Source organism: Heterodontus francisci, chromosome 8 (assembly GCF_036365525.1).
Source record: "Heterodontus francisci isolate sHetFra1 chromosome 8, sHetFra1.hap1, whole genome shotgun sequence".
Taxonomy (NCBI): domain Eukaryota; kingdom Metazoa; phylum Chordata; class Chondrichthyes; order Heterodontiformes; family Heterodontidae; genus Heterodontus; species Heterodontus francisci.
The window spans coordinates 16,034,990-16,053,342 of NC_090378.1; the positions used below are offsets into that span (position 1 = coordinate 16,034,990).

Below are 18,353 nucleotides of genomic sequence, written 5' to 3' on the forward strand. Positions count from 1 at the left end.
GCATATTCCTCACAACATACATTCCCACCTAGTTTTATGTCATCTGCGAACATGGAAATATTACATTTGGTCCCCACATCCAAATCATTGATATATATTGTGAGCAGCTGGGGCCCAACTACTGATCCTTGTGGTACCCCACTAGTCACAGCCTGCCAATGTGAGAATGGCCTATTTATTCCTATTCTGTTTTCTGCCTGTTAACCAATCCTTCATCCATGCCAGTCTATACTAACCAACCTCGTGTGGGGGGGCTTAATCAAAAGCTTTCTGAAAATCCAAGTATACCACGTCCACCGATTCCCCTTTGTCATTTGGCTGTACCACAAAGCACCAGCAGGTCCTGCTCTCCTTGGCCAAAACGGCTCACTATTCAAGAAGATCTAAGTGATTCCACATTCTAGTAGGGCTTTGCAGTCCTGTCACATCCAGCTGTGAATGGTGGTGGACAATGAACTAACTGGAGAAGGCTGCGTGAACATCCTTATTCTCAAAGATGACAGAGCCCAGCACTTGAGTGCAAATGACCAGGCTGAAGCATTTGCAACCATCGTCAGGCAGAAATGCTGAGTGGATGATCCTTCTGAGGTCCCAAGCATCACACATGCCAGTCTTGTGCCAATTCTATTCACTTCATGTTGATCACCTGACCTTCCCTCGTGGTCCCGTTAGCCAATATTGTAAATTCTGCTCTCTGTGTTGTCCCCCTCTCCTTTCAATCTGCTGTCATCACCCTTCTCGAACCCTTCCCTTGACCCCATCGCCCTTGCAAACTACTGTTCCATCTCCAACTTCCCTTTCTTTTCCAAAGTGCTTGAATGTGGTATCTTCCAAATCAGTGCCAATCTTTCCTGGAACTCCCTGTTTGAATCCCTCCAATCAGGTTTCCATCCCTGCCACACAACTCAAACAGCTCTTATCAAAGTCACAAATTACATCTTATGTGACTGGCAAAGGCAAAAACTTTTCCTCCTTGTCCTTGACCTGCCTTTGACATGGTTGACGACACCATCCTCCTCCAACTCCTCTCCACTGTCATCCAGCTGAGTGGGACTGCTCTCAACTGGTTCCATTCGTACCTATCTAATTGTAGCCAGAGAATCACCTGGCTTCTCTTCCTGCTCCCACACCTTGGCCCCCTCCTGTTTCTCATCTACATCCTGCCCGTTAGCGACATCATCTGAAAGCACAGCATTAGTTTTCATGTGTATGCGAACGACAGTCAGCTCTATCTCACCACCACCTCTCTGAACTCCTCCACTGTTGCTACATTATCAGACTGTTTATCTGACATCCAGTACTGGAATGAGCAGAAATTTCCATTCTCTAGCAAGTGACTCAATCCCTCTCGCTGGCAACAGTCTGAGATTAAGCTAGTCTGTTTGCAACCTTGATGTCACAGCTGACCCCCACCCCCAGACGAGCTTCTGATTTCATCCGTGCCATCACAAAGACTGCCTGTTTCCACCTCCAACTTCACCCTGGTCTCAGCTCGTCTGCTGCTGAAACCCTCATTCGTGCCTTGGTTACCTCTAGACTAGAGGGTTAGAAGAAGTGAGAGACCTTGGAGTGCATGTTCACAGGTTCCTGAAAGTGTCAAGACAGGTAGATAGAGTGCCGAAGAAGGCATATGGAATGCTTACCTTTATTGACTGAGGTATAGAATTCAAAAGCAGGGATGTAATGCTGGAACCGTATAAAACACTGGTTAGGCGACAGTTAGAATATTGCATACAGTTGGCTGAGTGGAAGGAGGCAGAGGGTGGTTTTTGCGATTGGAAGCCTGTGGCCAGTAGGGTATCACAGGGATCGGTGCTGGGACCCTTACTGTTTGTAGTGCACATTAATGATTTAGACGTGAAAAAAGGAGGTATGATCAGTAAGTTCGCAGACGACACGAAAATTGGTAGTGTCGTAAATAATGAGGAAAGCCTTAGATTACAGGATGATAGATGGGCGGAGCAGTGGCAAATGGAGTTTAATCTTGAGAAGTGTGAGGTGATGCACTTTGGGAGGTCTAACAAGGCATTGGAATATACAATGGATGGTAGGACCCTAGGGAGTTCAGAGGGGCCTTGGGGTGCTTGTCCATAGATCACTGAAGGTAGCAACACAGGTAGTTAAGGTGGTTAGGAAGGCATACAGGATACTTGCCTTTATTAGCCGAGGAATAGAATATAAGTGCAGGGAGGTTTTGATGGAGCTGTATAAAATGCTGGTTAGGCCACAGCTGGAGTACTGTGTACAGTTCTGGTAGCCACACTATAGGAAGGATGTGATTGAAATGGAGAGGGTGCAGAGGAGATTCACCAGGATGTTGTCTGGGCTTGAGCATTTCTGTTATGAAGAGACTGGATAGGCTGGGGTTGTTTTCCTTGGAGCAGAGAAGGCCGAGGGGGGACCTGATTGAGGTATACAAAATTATGAGGGGCATTGATAGGATAGATAGGAAGAAACTTTTTCCCTTAGAGGAGAGGTCAATAACTAGGGGGCATAGATTTAAGGTAAGGGGCAGGAGGTTTAGAGGGGATTTGAGGAAGAATTTTTTCACCCATAGGGTGGTTGGAATCTGGAATGCACTGCCTGAAGAGATGGTTGAGGCAGGAACCCTCAACATTTAAGTATTTAGATGAGCACTTGAAATGCCGTAGCATACAGGGCTACGGGCTGAGTGCTGGAAAATGGGAATAGAATAGTTGGGTGCTTGATGGCCGGCACAGACACTATGGGCCGAAGAGCTTGTTTCTGTGCTGTATAACTCTATGACTCTCAATAACTCTCCTCTGTCATCCAGCTGGGTGGAACTTCACTTGCTGGTTCAATTCTTATCCACTTGTATCCAGAGCTCACCTACAATGGTTTTGCTTTCCTCTCCTGCACTAGACCCTCTGGAATCCCCCAAGGATCTATCCTTAGCCACCACCCATTTCTCATTTGCCTGCTGTCCCTTGGCGACATCATTTGAAAAATAACAGGGTTCACACATGCTGATGACACACTCTACCTCACAACCCCTCAACTGATTTGTCATGCCGCTTGTTCAACATTCAATCCAGGATGAACAGAAATTTCCTCCAACTAAATATTGGGAAGATCAAAGCCATTGTCTTTGCTGCCCGCCACAAACTCTGTTCCTTTGTCACCAATTCCATCCTATTCGTTAGTCACAGTGTGAGGTTGACTGTTCACAACCTTGGCAACCCATTTGACCCTGAGATGAGCTTCCAATTGCAAATTCACTCTATCACCCATACCACCTACTTCCCATCTCTGCCCCTGCTTCAGCTCATCTGCTGCTGAAATCCTCACCCCATGCCTTTGTTACCTTTAAACTTGCTTATTCAAATGCTCTCCTGGCTAGCTTCCCATCTTTCACCCTCCATAAACTTAATGCATTCAAAGCTCTGCTGCCCGTATCCTAATGCACATCAAGTCCTTTTTAAACATCATTCCTGTACTTGCTGACCTACACTAACTGCTGGTTCAGCGGCATCTCAATTTCAAAATTTTCTTTATTTTCAAATCCCTCCATGACCTCACCCCTTCCCATCTCTGCAACCTCCTCCAGCCCTACGACCCTCCGAGATCTCTGCACTCCTCCAATTCTGTTCTTTTATTCATCTCCAATTTTAATTGTTCCACCATTGACAGCTGTGCCTTAAGCTCCCTTGGCCCCAAGCTCTGGATTTCCTTCTTGAAGACTCCCTACCTTTCTGCTCCTTTAAGCCGTTCATTAAAACCTACTTCTTTGACCAAGTTTGTGGTCATGTACCTAATATCTCTTCTTGTGGCTCAGTGTCAAATTTCAATTCATAATGTTCCTGTGAAGCACCTCAGGCCATTTTACTATGTTGAAGGCACTCTATAAATGCAAGTTGTTGGACTTAAGTGTCAGCCTGGATTATGTCCTCAGGTTTCCGGAGTGGGACTGAAACCACAACCTTCTGACACTGAGGCGAGAGTGCGACCACTGAGTCACGGCTGACATCAACCTGTACTGGCTGACATTGAATAATATGAAGAATGTAATCCAGCCCTCAATGCTCATTTGGAATGGGCCTCCTAACCTCTCCTCCTTAAAACCTGCCTCTTTGACCAAGCTTTTGGGCACCTTTCCTAATATCTCCTCGTGTCAAATTTTGTTTGAGAACACTCCTATAAAGTGCTTTGTGATGTTTTACTACATAATGCAAAGTGTTGTTGAGCACCAAAGGAGCAGGCTTACTGTGTTTTTTTAAAAATGCACTCACACCTTCTGCTCCCAATCCCTGTCTTTTTTAACGAAAGTAAGTTTGGTCAGTGATCAACACTGGCAAGGTTGCATTTATTGGAGATTCTGAGAAATTGGTCGTGAGTATTCTTTTTGAAGCAACAGTTTGTACAATTGAGTGATTTTTTTTTTAAGCCATTTCAGAAAACATTAACAGTCATCCGGATAGTGTCAATTATAGTCCAACTGTAGGTCATGTTGGTTAAAGGTGGCAGGTTACCCTCCCTGAAGAATCATAATCATAGAATCTTACAGCATAGAAGGAAGTTATTTGGCCCATTGTACCTGTACTGGCTCTTTGAAAGAGCTTTGTAATTAGTTCCATTCCTCTGCTCTTTCCCCGTGGTATTAGAAAATTCTTTTTAAGTATGTGTCCCATTTCCTTTTGAAAGTTATTATTGACTCTGGTGCCCCCTCCCTTTCAGTGACTGCATTCCAGAGAACATCATAACTTGTTCAGGTTAATTTTTTTTTAAAATTCTCCATATTCCCCAGTTCTTTTTCAAAATTATTTTAAATATGTTATCTGGTTATTGACCCTCTTGCCAGTGGCAACAGTTTTTTCCCTATTTACTTTTAAAGCCCCTCGTAATTTTGAACACTTCTATTAAATCTCCCCTTAAACTTCTCTGGTCTAAGTGAACTTACGGACCAGTTGGATTTTTACAACATTCCATCAGCTTTCATATTTTTATTCCACAAATTACCAGGTTTACTGAATTCAGTTGCTCATCTTCAAGTGGTGAGATTTTGATTCACAACCTCAGGTTTGCTAGTCCAGTACTATAACCACGAACATCCCTCAGCTTGCCTATAAAATTATCACACAATAATTCAGCCCTCATAAGAAAGCATTGACATTAGCTAAAGCTTTCCCTTAAAGCCACTCATTCACAAAACATCCAGCCACTCATTCATAAAACATCCAATGCAAGTAAATGTGGCTAAGACTAAACGTGATATCAGGCTATCACTGGAAAATGTTAGAATATAGATTTAGCTGTACTCTGTTGTTCCTCCATTCAAGTTGGTAGTGCCATGGTTATCTTGAATGCAGCATTAGAATTACTGCTTAAAATTCAGCACCAGTATCCTACTTGCCTTAAGTATGAAGACAAGTGGATAACTTCCTGTGGTCACAAGTTATACAATCGTAAACCCATTCTTTATAAGCAGGCTTACAATCATGTTTAGAGTGCAGAGAAAGCCTTCCCCCCCATGTGATGAAATTGTTTCAGCACCAAATAAGGGACTCCAGGTACTTTTTCTGTCCTACCACAGAATGCACCTTTACACATTCCATTCCTCCTCAGCATGATTGCAAAATAAAACAAGGGCATAAGCGAACATCAGGACTGAGGTAAGGGTGGAGTCCTGTACCCCATAGGGCTGTGGAAGCTGAATCATTGAGCATGTTCAAGACAGAAATCAATAGATTTCTGAATACTAACAATATCAAGGGATATGAGGATAGCGGGGAAAAATGGTGTAGAGGTAGATGATCAGCCATGATCTGTTTGAATGGTGGAGCAGACTCGACAGGCTTACTCCTGCTCCTATTTCCTCTGATCCTATTCCACTTGATGAGAAATCTGTGGTTGGGTTTGCTACAGAGTAGATCACTGCACTGCTAGACGGGCTGGACTTGCTATCTCAAAACCATCTGCATTTGGCATATTAGGTCTCCAAATAATGACAATATAAGAAACCTCAGAACTTTTTCAATTTCTAACAAAGTTTCCATGTAGAAACAGCATAACTACAATTCAAAGTTTGTGTCCAAGAAGATTTTACTATTGAGGTATCGCAAAAGCTGATGCACGAGCATAGTCCCTCGAGTCAATTCCACCTTTCAGTTAGATCATGGCTGACCCATACCTCAATGCCATTTATCTGCCTTTATCCATATGCCTTTATAGCATTACCACTAATTAAAAAATCGACAGTCAGGAAAATTAAATTGACCAGCAGTCCACAGCCTTTTGGGGGAGAGTGTTTAGATTTCCACTACCCTCTGTGTGGAGGGAAAAAGTGGTTCCTAGTTTCACTTCTGAATGGCCGATTGCAGCATTAGGATTCCTAATTTTAAAATTGTGACTTTTCTAGATTCCCTACTACACTGACATTGTTCCCCTGTATAGAATCCTTTTATCATTTTAAATACCTATATTTGATCACCACTCAACTGTCTAAACTCAATGCAACATAAGCCAAGTTGATGTCACAAATTGGACGGCTTGTCATAGCTGAACTTCATGGCAAAATTTGATGATACCAAACTTGGTGGTGTGCCATACATTGAGGATGATGCAAATCAACTGCAACAGGACATGGATAGGCTAGCCGAATGGGCAGACAAGTAGCAGATGGAATTTAATACAGAGAAATGTGAGGTGATACATTTTGGCAAAAGGGCTGGGAGAGGCAATGTCGACTAAATGTTACAGTTCTAAAGAGTGAACCAGGGCAGAGGGTTCATGTGCATAGATCTTTGAAAGTTGCAGGACATATTGAGAGAGTAGTTAAAGCAAATTGAATCTTGGGCTTCATAAATAGAGGTATTGAGTACAAAAGCAGGAAGGTTATGCTGAACCTTTATAAAGCTCTGGTTAGGCCACAACTAGAGTAATGTGTCCAGTCCTGGTGGTCACACTTTAGGAAGAATGTGAGGGTCCTTGAGAGGATGCAGAGGAGATGTTCCAGAACGGTGCCAGGGATGAGGGATTTTAGTTACAAGGTTAGTTTGGAGAAGCTGGGGTTGTTCTCCTTGGAGTCAAGGAGATTGAGGGGTGATTTGATAGAGGTGTACAAGATTCAGACAGGTTTGGATAGGGTAGACAAAGAAAAACTATTCCTATTAGCTGATGGTACAATGACTAGGGGACACAGATTTAAGGTTTTGGGCAAGAGATGCAGGTGGGGGATGTGAGGAAGAACTTTTTTACTCAGAGTGGTAATGACCTGGAACTCGCTGCCCACAAGGGTGGTGGAAGCAGAGACAATCAATGATTTCAAAAGAATACTGGATGGACACTTGAGGGAAATAAATTTACAGGGCTATGGAGATGGAGCTGGGGAATGGGACTGATTGGATTGCTCTACAGAGATTGGGCATGGACTCAATGGGCCTCCTTCTTTGCCGTTATGATTCTATGACTGTGTCTGTCAGTTCTTCCTGAAAAGTCTCTGAAGTGACTGACCCTCTGTACACCAAGGATAATCTTCAACAAGTGAGTGTCACACCAACTCATTTTCTTTCCATTACTTCCTTTTCCATATCCCTTTTTTCAGAATCATGATGCAAATTCGGGCTAAAACCCTGCATATTCCTGCTACTGAGAAATGACTCCACCCAATGGAAAATTGCAACACTGTGGAAACACTGTTTATCCCCCATCAGGTGGAACACACTGTAATTTCCCATTTGCCCAGACCTGGATGTTGGCTGCAGTCATTGCTATCCCCCGAAATAACTTGAATAAATAGAAAGTCATTTCATCTATTACTATTAGTGACTGAATTTGATTTGAAACCACAGCCAATTGAACAATCATTTTTGAAACTGACTGAGGTCCCAATAAATCTGTTTGCAAAATCAACACTCATTTTATTGCCAGAATATTCTCTTTTTATGTGCTGCAGAATGATGTAATGGGCATAAAAGAAAGAAAGACTTGCATTTCTTCTGCACCTTTCACGACCTTGGAAGGTCGCAAAGCGCTTTACAGCCAATGAAGTACTTTTGAAGTGGTCACCATTGTAATGTTGGGAAATGGGGCAGCCAATTTGCACACAGTTAGGCCCTACAAACAGCAATGAGATAATCTGTCATTAGTGATGTTGGCTTAGGGATAAATATTGGCCAAGACAAGAGGGTTAACTTTCCTGCTCTTCAGAATAGTCCTGAGGGATCTTTTACATCCACCTGATTTAACGTTTCATCTGAAACTCAGCACCTCAGACAGTGCAGCACTACACAACCTTCTCAACCTGACTCAGAGGCAGGAGTGCTAACACGGAGCCCCAGCTGCCACCTGCACCGTAAAATTATATAATACATCACCAACAATATCGAAGAGATACTTATATTTAAACAGCTCTTTATCCAATCAAAGTAATTCCTTAAAAAATATGCAGTGACTTATTAAGTTGGCAAATGTGACAGGCATTCCACAGCTTCAAACAACAGTGGCCAGGTCGCCCGATTGGTAATGTTAGCTAAGGGAGGAATGTTGGCTGGGACACCTGAGAGAAGTCCATAATCTTCAAATAGTGCCCTGGGATCTTTAACTGGAACAGACAGACAACACCTCACTTTGACATCTCGTTTTAGGATAACACCTCTGCAGTGCAGCACGGCTTCACTACCACAATGACGCCCCGCCCTGAATCATGAGTTCAATTCCTGGGGTCAGGCTTGAGTCCACAATATCTTGACCCAGAGACAGAATTGCTACCCACTGAGTCAAGCTGATGGCAAGTGGAATAGAATTATTTTCAAAATTTAAGGATCGAGCCCCTTGTGATCAAGTCAATCAGTTTTCTACGAAAGGAAAGATTACCTCTCTGAAACGCTCAGATTCTCTTTCCTTTATCTCCAGGTCCTCCGCTCTTCTCTTCGCCCTTTCGTCTTCGACTTTCTTTTGTATTTCCTCCTCTGAAAGCTTGCCAATTTTTTCAAATTTTGATTTTAAATTCTTAGCTTGAATGGAACCTGTTCTTTTTAGCCTCAGCAGTTCTTCATACTCTGTACTCACAACTTCAGTGCTCTCATTGATTTCATCCTGAAAGAAGTCAACAGCACAAATCCAGGAATTGGGCCGGAGATGCATGACTGGAGGCTAATGTATGACCTTTGACCCCCACCGTAACAATGGCTTTTTTTAATTACTCACTCTCTGAATGTGGGGATTGCTGGATAGGCTGGCAATTGAAATTTTTTTAGGCCACTTCAGAGGAGAGTTAACCACATTATGTAGGACTGGAGCCATATATAGGCCAGACTGGCTAAAGATAGCAGGTTTTCTTCCCTTAAGGATGCTCATGATAATCTGAGTTTCATAGTCACTTTTACTGATACCAGCATTTTATTTTAAACTGAATTCAAATTTTTGAACTTCTATGGTGAGATCTTTACTCAGTTCTCTGGATCATTAGTCCAGGATTCTGGATTACTAGTGCCGTACCATAACCTGCACACCGCCATGCTTTCAGATGAGGGAGAAATATTGACCGTGTCCACTAGAGGGCCTACAGGGGCCTCAGGTTAATGTCTCATCAGAGAGACAGCACCTCTAACAGCGCAGTACTCCCTCAGTACTGTCGTGGGAGGGTCAGTCTAGATTTTGTGTGCAAGTCTCTGGAATGGTACTTGAAACCCCGCCCACCCAGCCTTCTGACTCAAAAGCAAGAGCGCTCCCAACTGAGTCAACGGCCAAAGCTAGATGTGCGCCAACTTGCAACTCATGCTGCATGTAAAATTAACCTTCCCGCAAACTTTACTGTACCCACCTCTCCCATTTCCTGTCGTTGTTGTTCAAATTCTTGTTTCTCCTGTTCTAGTTTCTGCCTTCGCTCCTCTTCCGTGCGTCTTTTCTCTTCCTCCATCTTTTGTTTCAAAAGTTCTTCAAAGTTGATTTCCAATTTGCGTGGACAGTGCACGTCATCAGAATCCATTGACATTTTCTTGGAGTTGGTTGGTTCGTCATCAGATACCTATTTTGGGGGAAGGGTGGCAGTGGTGGCGGAAAGACAATCTTTATCGAAATGTTATCCCTCCATTAAAATTTATAACATTCAATTGGACACATAACTCTTCCTTGCTCACCCAAAGGCAGACTCTCGTTTGGCAGAGTGTAAATGTTCAAATAATAGGTATAATTCGGTCAAATATTATGAAGAATTGACCATATGATATTGAAGGTCTGTTTTGCAGCATTTCACACACAGATAAATATTGCCCCTTCCTCATGAATGGAGGCATTTTTATTAATGTACGATCCATAGCCACCAGCTGCCCTTGTGTACAACCCGTGTGGCCATTCACAGTATCGGCAGGTTAATGGATTGTAGCGGGAGCATCATAACTCAGTCCTACCTTGTTCTCACCCAACTTATGCTTACCAGCACGGTTCTGCAGCACAGCAAAACTGCAAACCTTTTTTTTTTAAGAACTGCAGTTTACAAAACAGTGCATATAGTTTCCTGGACTGGTTTTGATTGCCTGAAGAAGGGGGTTGGAGAGGAATTTTCCAGTATATTTTCTCTCTTATTGGCCCTGAGTTTTCCTTTGTTTTTTTCGTCTCTCCCGGGAGAATAAATGGCTGCGGGAGGTGGGAGGTGTTTGGGGTTGGATGTATCTGGTCATGATGCTCCCTTTATGGATAAGCTTGTCTTTTCCTGCCCATCATTTTAGTATGTTTGTACGGCTAATTTGTGGACACTAATGCTTGCAACAGTTTGCCTTTAGAGTCCCCCCTTTCAATTTTCAGTGGACCCAGTTCACAATGAGCATATGCAACAAACTTAAAGCTAGGTGAAGTTTAAACCATACTGAAAGTGGAAAGTGAGATTTGCCTTATGTAGCAGTGAGATATGCTAAAAGGAAGTGTTGGGGTTGATAACATTCTTGCTTATGCAGTATTTGTACTTTTTAATGAATTATGCCTTACTTCGTCAGGTCCATAATCCTCCTTGTGTGAACTTGCATGCTCCTTCAGAATGCTATCCTGGTCTGGACTCTTAAAAAATAATTAGGACATTGGATAACTTTTAACAGCCGTAAATATCACTTCAATAATGGAACCACTAAAGTAAAAGGAGTTATATTGTGGGATTTAAAAAAAAGATAAAATGTGATGATGTCTGACCGACCATAAACATGAAGGTTTCACAATCCCATTCCTGCAATGTTAGAACAGTAGTAAGCAAGGCTCACATTTGGTTACGAATGTTGGCTCTTCATAGATACATAAGAGCAGCAGAAGGCCATTCAGTCTCTCGAGACTGTTACACCAGTTAGTTAGATCATGGCTGATCTGAATCTTAACTCCATTGACCTGCCCAGGTTCTGTGATCCTTAATACCCTTGCCTAAAAACAAAATGTCAATCTCAGTTCTGAAATTTTCAATTGACCCCCGGCTCAAAAGTTCTGGATTCTGCCATCAGAGGAAATTGTTTCTTTCTACCCTTTAATCAACTTAAACCCTTTTAAACCTAGTATCATTCTGGTGAATCTATCCTGTGTCCCCTCCAGGACTTTTTTTCTTTCTTGGGATTTGGGTGTCACTGGCAGGTCTACCATTTATTGCCCATCTCTAATTGCCCTTGAACTGATCAGCTTGCTAGGCCATTTCAGAGGGCATGTAAGAGTCAACCACATTGATGTGTGTCTGGAGTTACATGTAGGCCAGAAGGACAGCAGATTTTCTTCCCTAAAGGACATTAGTGAACCAGTTGGGTTTTTACAACAATCGACATTGGTTTCGTGGTCACCATTAGACTAGCTTGTAATTCCAGATCTATTAATTGAATTCAAATTCCACCATCTGCCATGGTGGGATTCAAACCCATGTCGCCAGAGCTTAAGCCTGGTCTCTGGATTACTAGTCCAGTGACATTACCACTATGCCGCCACCTCCCCTAATATTACCTTCCTGAGATGCAGTGCCCAGAACTGAGCCCAGATGGGATCTAACCAAAGCTTTAAAATACTGTCACATAACTGCCACAGCTTCGGTCTCCAGCCTCCTTGAGATAAAGAGACACTTGGAATTGGAAGATTTTCCATCTGCCTTTCATCCATTTCCAATTGTCCCAGACATATCTAGAAAGTCTTTCCACATGCTTACCATAGAAAATCTGGTTCTCAGATACTGTGTAAATATTTAATGTCAAGTAGATTTTGATGGCGCGTCAACCGAGATTTCTGTCTCAGCACAACAGACAAAGGATAACCTGCCTTGGAAAGACTGCTTGTAAATCAATAGTTTTATGTTCTTAAACTAGAGTCTGCTGTCATCAGTCACAGACCATTAATTGAAATAATTTGTCCAATGATGCCAGGCCCATCGTGTTTGCCCTAGTCCAATGTAATGGCATGCCATATCTTAAAAAATTAGACACGCAAGTAGTAATGAGCTAAGACTCAGTGCGAGTGAGGTTGTCTTCAGCTGGAGCATGAAACAGGCAATAGTGAATCAGCTATCTGCCTTGCACCTTGCCCGATTATCTTTTCCATTAAAGTCTGTATATAAAACCTTCCTCTGTTCTTTCCGGAGCAAAAGAAAGTGAGAACTCCTGAGAGAAGCTCATCTTGTATCTGGCATTGGGGGGGAAAAGCACAACACATGGCCATCCCAATGTCAAAAAAATCAGTGGCCTTGAAATTACAGTATAGAAACACTTGATGTGTCTGCTCCTGTTTGGCACAGATGTTAACATAAAGGCTAGATATAGTGACGTCACAAGTCCTGACCAGAATGGAGATGACTGAGTAATTTCCCCATCAACCACACCTGGAAACTGCATTGCTATAAGTCAGTTGGATTGATTTTATGTACATAATTTGTGTGCAGTTATCCTCCACTCACTGCATTTTACAGGAGAAATAATCAATTTTTTATTATGTAACTATCCTTCACTCAGTGCATTTTGCAAAAGCAATATTTCTGATTTTATCAGGAGACCTTGCTGTAGTTTTGGATAGGAATTCTGTTCCCTGTAGCTTGTAGAGTATCTTTTAGTTTGCCATAAGTCCTGCCCATCTCACTGGCTGATACAGTGGTGTCAATACTCACTTTATAAAATAAATGGGATAAAGCTTCCGCTAAAATAAAGTGCAGAATCTCAAACAAATGCAATGTTTGAGTTGTAGTATCCTAATGGGGAAACTTCAAGGTCAGTGCTTCAAAGTCACAGGAAGTGGTTTCTTGGCCTGGCTCCTCCTCTTTGAATCTTGAGCTTATCCTCGTGGTATGTGAAGGATACTTTTATTTGAACAATGAGGATTGCAAATAGGGTGTGATCTAGCTCTTTATATTTTAAAGTGCCAGGACTCTAATCTTTCACAAAAACCCAATATTTATCCCTCAACATTAAAAATGGGATTCTTTTTTTTCTTTTGGGCCTCCTTATCTCGAGAGACAATGGATATGCGCCTGGAGGTGGTCAGTGGTTTGTGAAGCAGCGCCTGGAGTGGCTATAAAGGCCAATTCTGGAGTGACAGGCTCTTCCACAGGTGCTGCAGAGAAATTTGTTTGTTGGGGCTGTTGCACAGTTGGCTCTCCCCTTGCGCCTCTGTCTTTTTTCCTGCCAACTACTAAGTCTCTTCGACTCGCCACAATTTAGCCCTGTCTTTATGGCTGCCCGCCAGCTCTGGCGAATGCTGGCAACTGACTCCCACGACTTGTGATCAATGTCACACGATTTCATGTCGCGTTTGCAGACGTCTTTATAACGGAGACATGGACGGCCGGTGGGTCTGACACCAGTGGCGAGCTCGCTGTACAATGTGTCTTTGGGGATCCTGCCATCTTCCATGCGGCTCACATGGCCAAGCCATCTCAAGCGCCGCTGACTCAGTAGTGTGTATAAGCTGGGGGTGTTGGCCGCTTCAAGGACTTCTGTGTTGGAGATATAGTCCTGCCACCTGATGCCAAGTATTCTCCGAAGGCAGCGAAGATGGAATGAATTGAGACGTCGCTCTTGGCTGGCATACGTTGTCCAGGCCTCGCTGCCGTAGAGCAAGGTACTGAGGACACAGGCCTGATACACTCGGACTTTTGTGTTCCGTGTCAGTGCGCCATTTTCCCACACTCTCTTGGCCAGTCTGGACATAGCAGTGGAAGCCTTACCCATGCGCTTGTTGATTTCTGCATCTAGAGACAGGTTACTGGTGATAGTTGAGCCTAGGTAGGTGAACTCTTGAACCACTTCCAGAGCGTGGTCGCCAATATTGATGGATGGAGCATTTCTGACATCCTGCCCCATGATGTTCGTTTTCTTGAGGCTGATGGTTAGGCCAAATTCATTGCAGGCAGACGCAAACCTGTCGATGAGACTCTGCAGGCATTCTTCAGTGTGAGATGTTAAAGCAGCATCGTCAGCAAAGAGGAGTTCTCTGATGAGGACTTTCCGTACTTTGGACTTCGCTCTTAGACGGGCAAGGTTGAACAACCTGCCCCCTGATCTTGTGTGGAGGAAAATTCCTTCTTCAGAGGATTTGAACGCATGTGAAAGCAGCAGGGAGAAGAAAATCCCAAAAAGTGTGGGTGCGAGAACACAGCCCTGTTTCACACCACTCAGGATAGGAAAGGGCTCTGATGAGGAGCCACCATGTTGAATTGTGCCTTTCACATTGTCATGGAATGAGGTGATGATACTTAGTAGCTTTGGTGGACATCCGATCTTTTCTAGTAGTCTGAAGAGACCACGTCTGCTGACGAGGTCAAAGGCTTTGGTGAGATCAATGAAAGCAATGTAGAGGGGCATCTGCTGTTCACGGCATTTCTCCTGTATCTGACGAAGGGAGAACAGCATGTCAATAGTCGATCTCTCTGCACGAAAGCCACACTGTGCCTCAGGGTAGACGCGCTCGGCCAGCTTCTGGAGCCTGTTCAGAGCGACTCGAGCAAAGACTTTCCCCACTATGCTGAGCAGGGAGATTCCACGGTAGTTGTTGCAGTCACCGCGGTCACCTTTGTTTTTATAGAGGGTGATGATGTTGGCATCGCGCATGTCCTGGGGTACTGCTCCCTCGTCCCAGCACAGGCATAGCAGTTCATGTAGTGCTGAGAGTATAGCAGGCTTGGCACTCTTGATTATTTCAGGGGTAATGCTGTCCTTCCCAGGGGCTTTTCCGCTGGCTAGGGAATCAATGGCATCACTGAGTTCCGATTTGGTTGGCTGTATGTCCAGCTCATCCATGACTGGTAGAGGCTGGGCTGCATTGAGGGCAGTCTCAGTGACAGCATTCTCCCTGGAGTACAGTTCTAGGTAGTGCTCAACCCAGCGGTCCATCTGTTTGCGTTGGTCAGTGATTATGTCCCCCGATTTAGATTTGAGGGGGGTGATCTTCTTGATGGTTGGCCCAAGAGCTCTCTTCATGCCATCATACATTCCTCTGATGTTTCCGGTGTCTGAGGCCAGCTGAATATGACTGCATAGGTGTTGCCAGTAGTCGTTTGCGCAACGCCTAGCTGTTCTTTGTGCAGTACTTCTGGCTGCTTTAAGTGCTGCGGATGTTAAATCGCTGGGGGCTTTCTTGTAGTTCAAAAGTGCAATGCGCTTAGCGGCTATGACAGGTTCCAGCTCTTCATTATGAGATTGAAACCAGTCTGCATTTCTCTTCGCACTTTTGCCGTAGGTGGTCAAAGCTGACTCATAGATGGCGTCTCTGATGTGGGCCCACTTGGTCTCAGCATCCCCTGTGGGAGTGTTTTGAAGGGCTGTTACAAGTGAATTTAGAAATTTTTGTAACAGCTGTGGGTGAGAAATTCTGCTCGTGTTGATGCGCGGGTGGCCCTTCTGCTTGGAATGATGCAACTTCTTTGGTCTGAGTCTAACCTTGCTGCACACCAGGGAGTGGTCGGTGTCGCAGTCCGCACTGTGGAAGCTGCGTGTGATTTGAACACTGTTTAAGGCGGCTCGCCTTGTGACAATGAGGTCTAGCTGGTGCCAACGACGTGATCTTGGGTGCCTCCATGAAACCTGGTGACAGGGTTTAGTGTGAAAGAACGAGTTGGTGATGCAGAGGTTATGATAGGTACACAACTCAAGCAGGAAAGGAAAGAAGGTACCAGCCCTTCGCTTTGCAAGCTGGAACGTCAGAACTATGTGTCCTGGCCTGTCGGAAGACCTTACACAAATCAACGATTCTCGGAAGACCGCCATCATTAACAACGAGCTCAGTAGACTCAATGTGGACATTGCAGCACTTCAGGAGACTCGCCTCCCCGCGAGTGGCTCTCTAGCAGAGCAAGACTACACCTTCTTCTGGCAGGGCAGGGATCCTGAAGAACCAAGACAGCATGGAGTGGGCTTCGCCATCAGAAACTCCTTGCTCAGCATGATAGAGCCTCCCTCAAATGGCTCGGAACGCATACTGTCCATCCGACTGCTCACCACCTCTGGTCCAGTACACCTACTCAGCATCTATGCTCCAACACTCTGTTCCGCACCTGAAGCTAAAGACCAGTTCTATGAACAACTCCATAACATCATTAGCAGCATCCCCAACACCGAACACCTATTCCTGCTGGGGGACTTTAATGCCAGGGTTGGGGCCGACCATGACTCATGGCCCTCCTGCCTTGGGCGCTATGGCGTTGGAAGGATGAATGAGAACGGGCAGAGAAAAATGGGATTACACAGAATTAATTATGTGGTCATTATCTCATTGCTGTTTGTGGGAGCTTGCTGTGTGAAAATTGGTTGCGACATTTCCTGTACGGTACAAAAGTGACGACATTTCAGAAGTACTTAATTGGCCCTAAAGGGTTTTGACATGACCTGAGGTTATGAAAGGGACTATGAAGTTCCTTCTTTTGCCTCCAGTGCTGCATCTGATGGATCACTCTTTGATCAAGGAATTTCTCATTATGTGTTTTACATTGGCTTTTCATTTAAATGCATTTCCTCTGTCCTAGATTAATATAAATATAATCTGATTTTATTTTATCAATATTTTAATGACCTCCATGAGGCCCATTTAGCTGCTTTCTTTCTAGACTGCACAGTTTAAGTGTGCCTCATCTTTGTTCTTAAGAAGTCCTTTTACATTTAGACTCTGTCTTATTGCTCTTTGAGGACCATCTCCAATGTTTGAATCGCCATAACAGCAGTGATTGGATTCATGAAGGACCCTGCATTAATGATTGTGTCCATCAGTAGTATTCAGTTCTCAAACACTGTTTGGCTCAGTTGGTATTACAATTAGACATCATTAACAATGTTCAAGGATTAAAAATAAAAATTGAAATAAATAAAGGAATGATGAGAAACCTTTGTGACTGACTTCTGAAAGGACTACTACTCTAGACTTTCTGTTTTCATGCATAAGTCTCTAAAATAGTTATCACCATGGTTGATATGGTCAGGTTTATATCTCTTTTTACAATGGCCTGCCATGCAAGTTGACCATGCTTTGCCAGTCATCTTTCTGTTGCACTGAATAGAGGCAGATCCTGGGATCAGCTCATGGAAGAGAAACTGGGCAGGGAATACCGCCTACCCCTTAGACCACCTGGTTTCTACCCAGTCACATCCACTACTTCCTGTTTGTCACCGTGAATCTTTTGGGGTGGTGTGGGGGGAGTGTCGTTTTCGCTAATTGGTCAATCAAAGAGAACACCCCAGTGAGGAAACTGGTGCCTTACGGATGTATATTTTTCATGATAATCATCGGTAAAGACTCGCTGCTTTTCAGGGATCGTTACAACGCGGGGCACCTACCATGCTTTTCCGAGCTTCGGCAAATTGCTTCCGCTCTTCTTCCAAGCGCTTGCGAGCCTCTTCCTCCGCCTTGCGCTGCTCCTCCTCTTGGCGCTGCCTCTCCAGCTCTTCGAAACTTAGCTTTAATTTGCCAGGCCGCGCTGGGTCTTTCAGAGCCACACTGAGACTGGGTCGATCTTCTTCGTCTTCAGCTAGACACTGAGTACAATGGAGCTATTAGATAAGGGTGTTCGAAAAGGCAAGACGTGAGAAAAAAAAGGGGCCATTCAGCCCCATGAAGCTCATTTTTGCAGTATCCAAACTATCACCTTTTAGCATCCAACCGCATTTTGAATGTCCAACTGATGGACCATTTCAAATATATATCCCTCTTTAAGTTACAAGGTTCATTTTAACATTTTACACTAATCTTTGAAAGTGGCAGGCTGTTAAGTGATAAGGCTTTTGAAGCATATGGAATTCTGGGCCTTATAAATAGTTTTGAAGGGCTATGGGGAAAGAGTGGGGTGATTACGACTAATTGGATAGCTCTTTCAAAGAGCCAGCACAGGCATGATGGGCAGAATGGCCTCCTTCTGTGCTGTATCATTCTAGCTCATGTGCTCAGGTCCTGAAGGTGGAACTTGAATC

The 18,353-nt window shown here is 44.0% G+C and overlaps 1 protein-coding gene across 9 annotated transcripts in view; it reads right to left on the reverse strand.

Annotated features, from left to right (window-relative positions):
• Positions 1–18,353, reverse strand: part of nexn (nexilin (F actin binding protein)) — a 74,883-nt gene that overhangs the window by 6,549 nt on the left and 49,981 nt on the right. For 5 of the 9 annotated variants that reach the window (XM_068036668.1, XM_068036664.1, XM_068036665.1 and 2 more), the window contains 4 exons: positions 17,724–17,936; positions 10,942–11,010; positions 9,782–9,985; positions 8,833–9,054 (listed from right to left, as the gene is read on the reverse strand). In XM_068036668.1, the coding sequence (XP_067892769.1) occupies positions 8,833–9,054; positions 9,782–9,985; positions 10,942–11,010; positions 17,724–17,936 (708 nt within the window). The remainder of the gene's footprint in view (positions 1–8,832; positions 9,055–9,781; positions 9,986–10,941; positions 11,011–17,723; positions 17,937–18,353) is intronic. The other 4 variants (XM_068036671.1, XM_068036666.1, XM_068036673.1 and 1 more) reach the window with 2 other exon arrangements.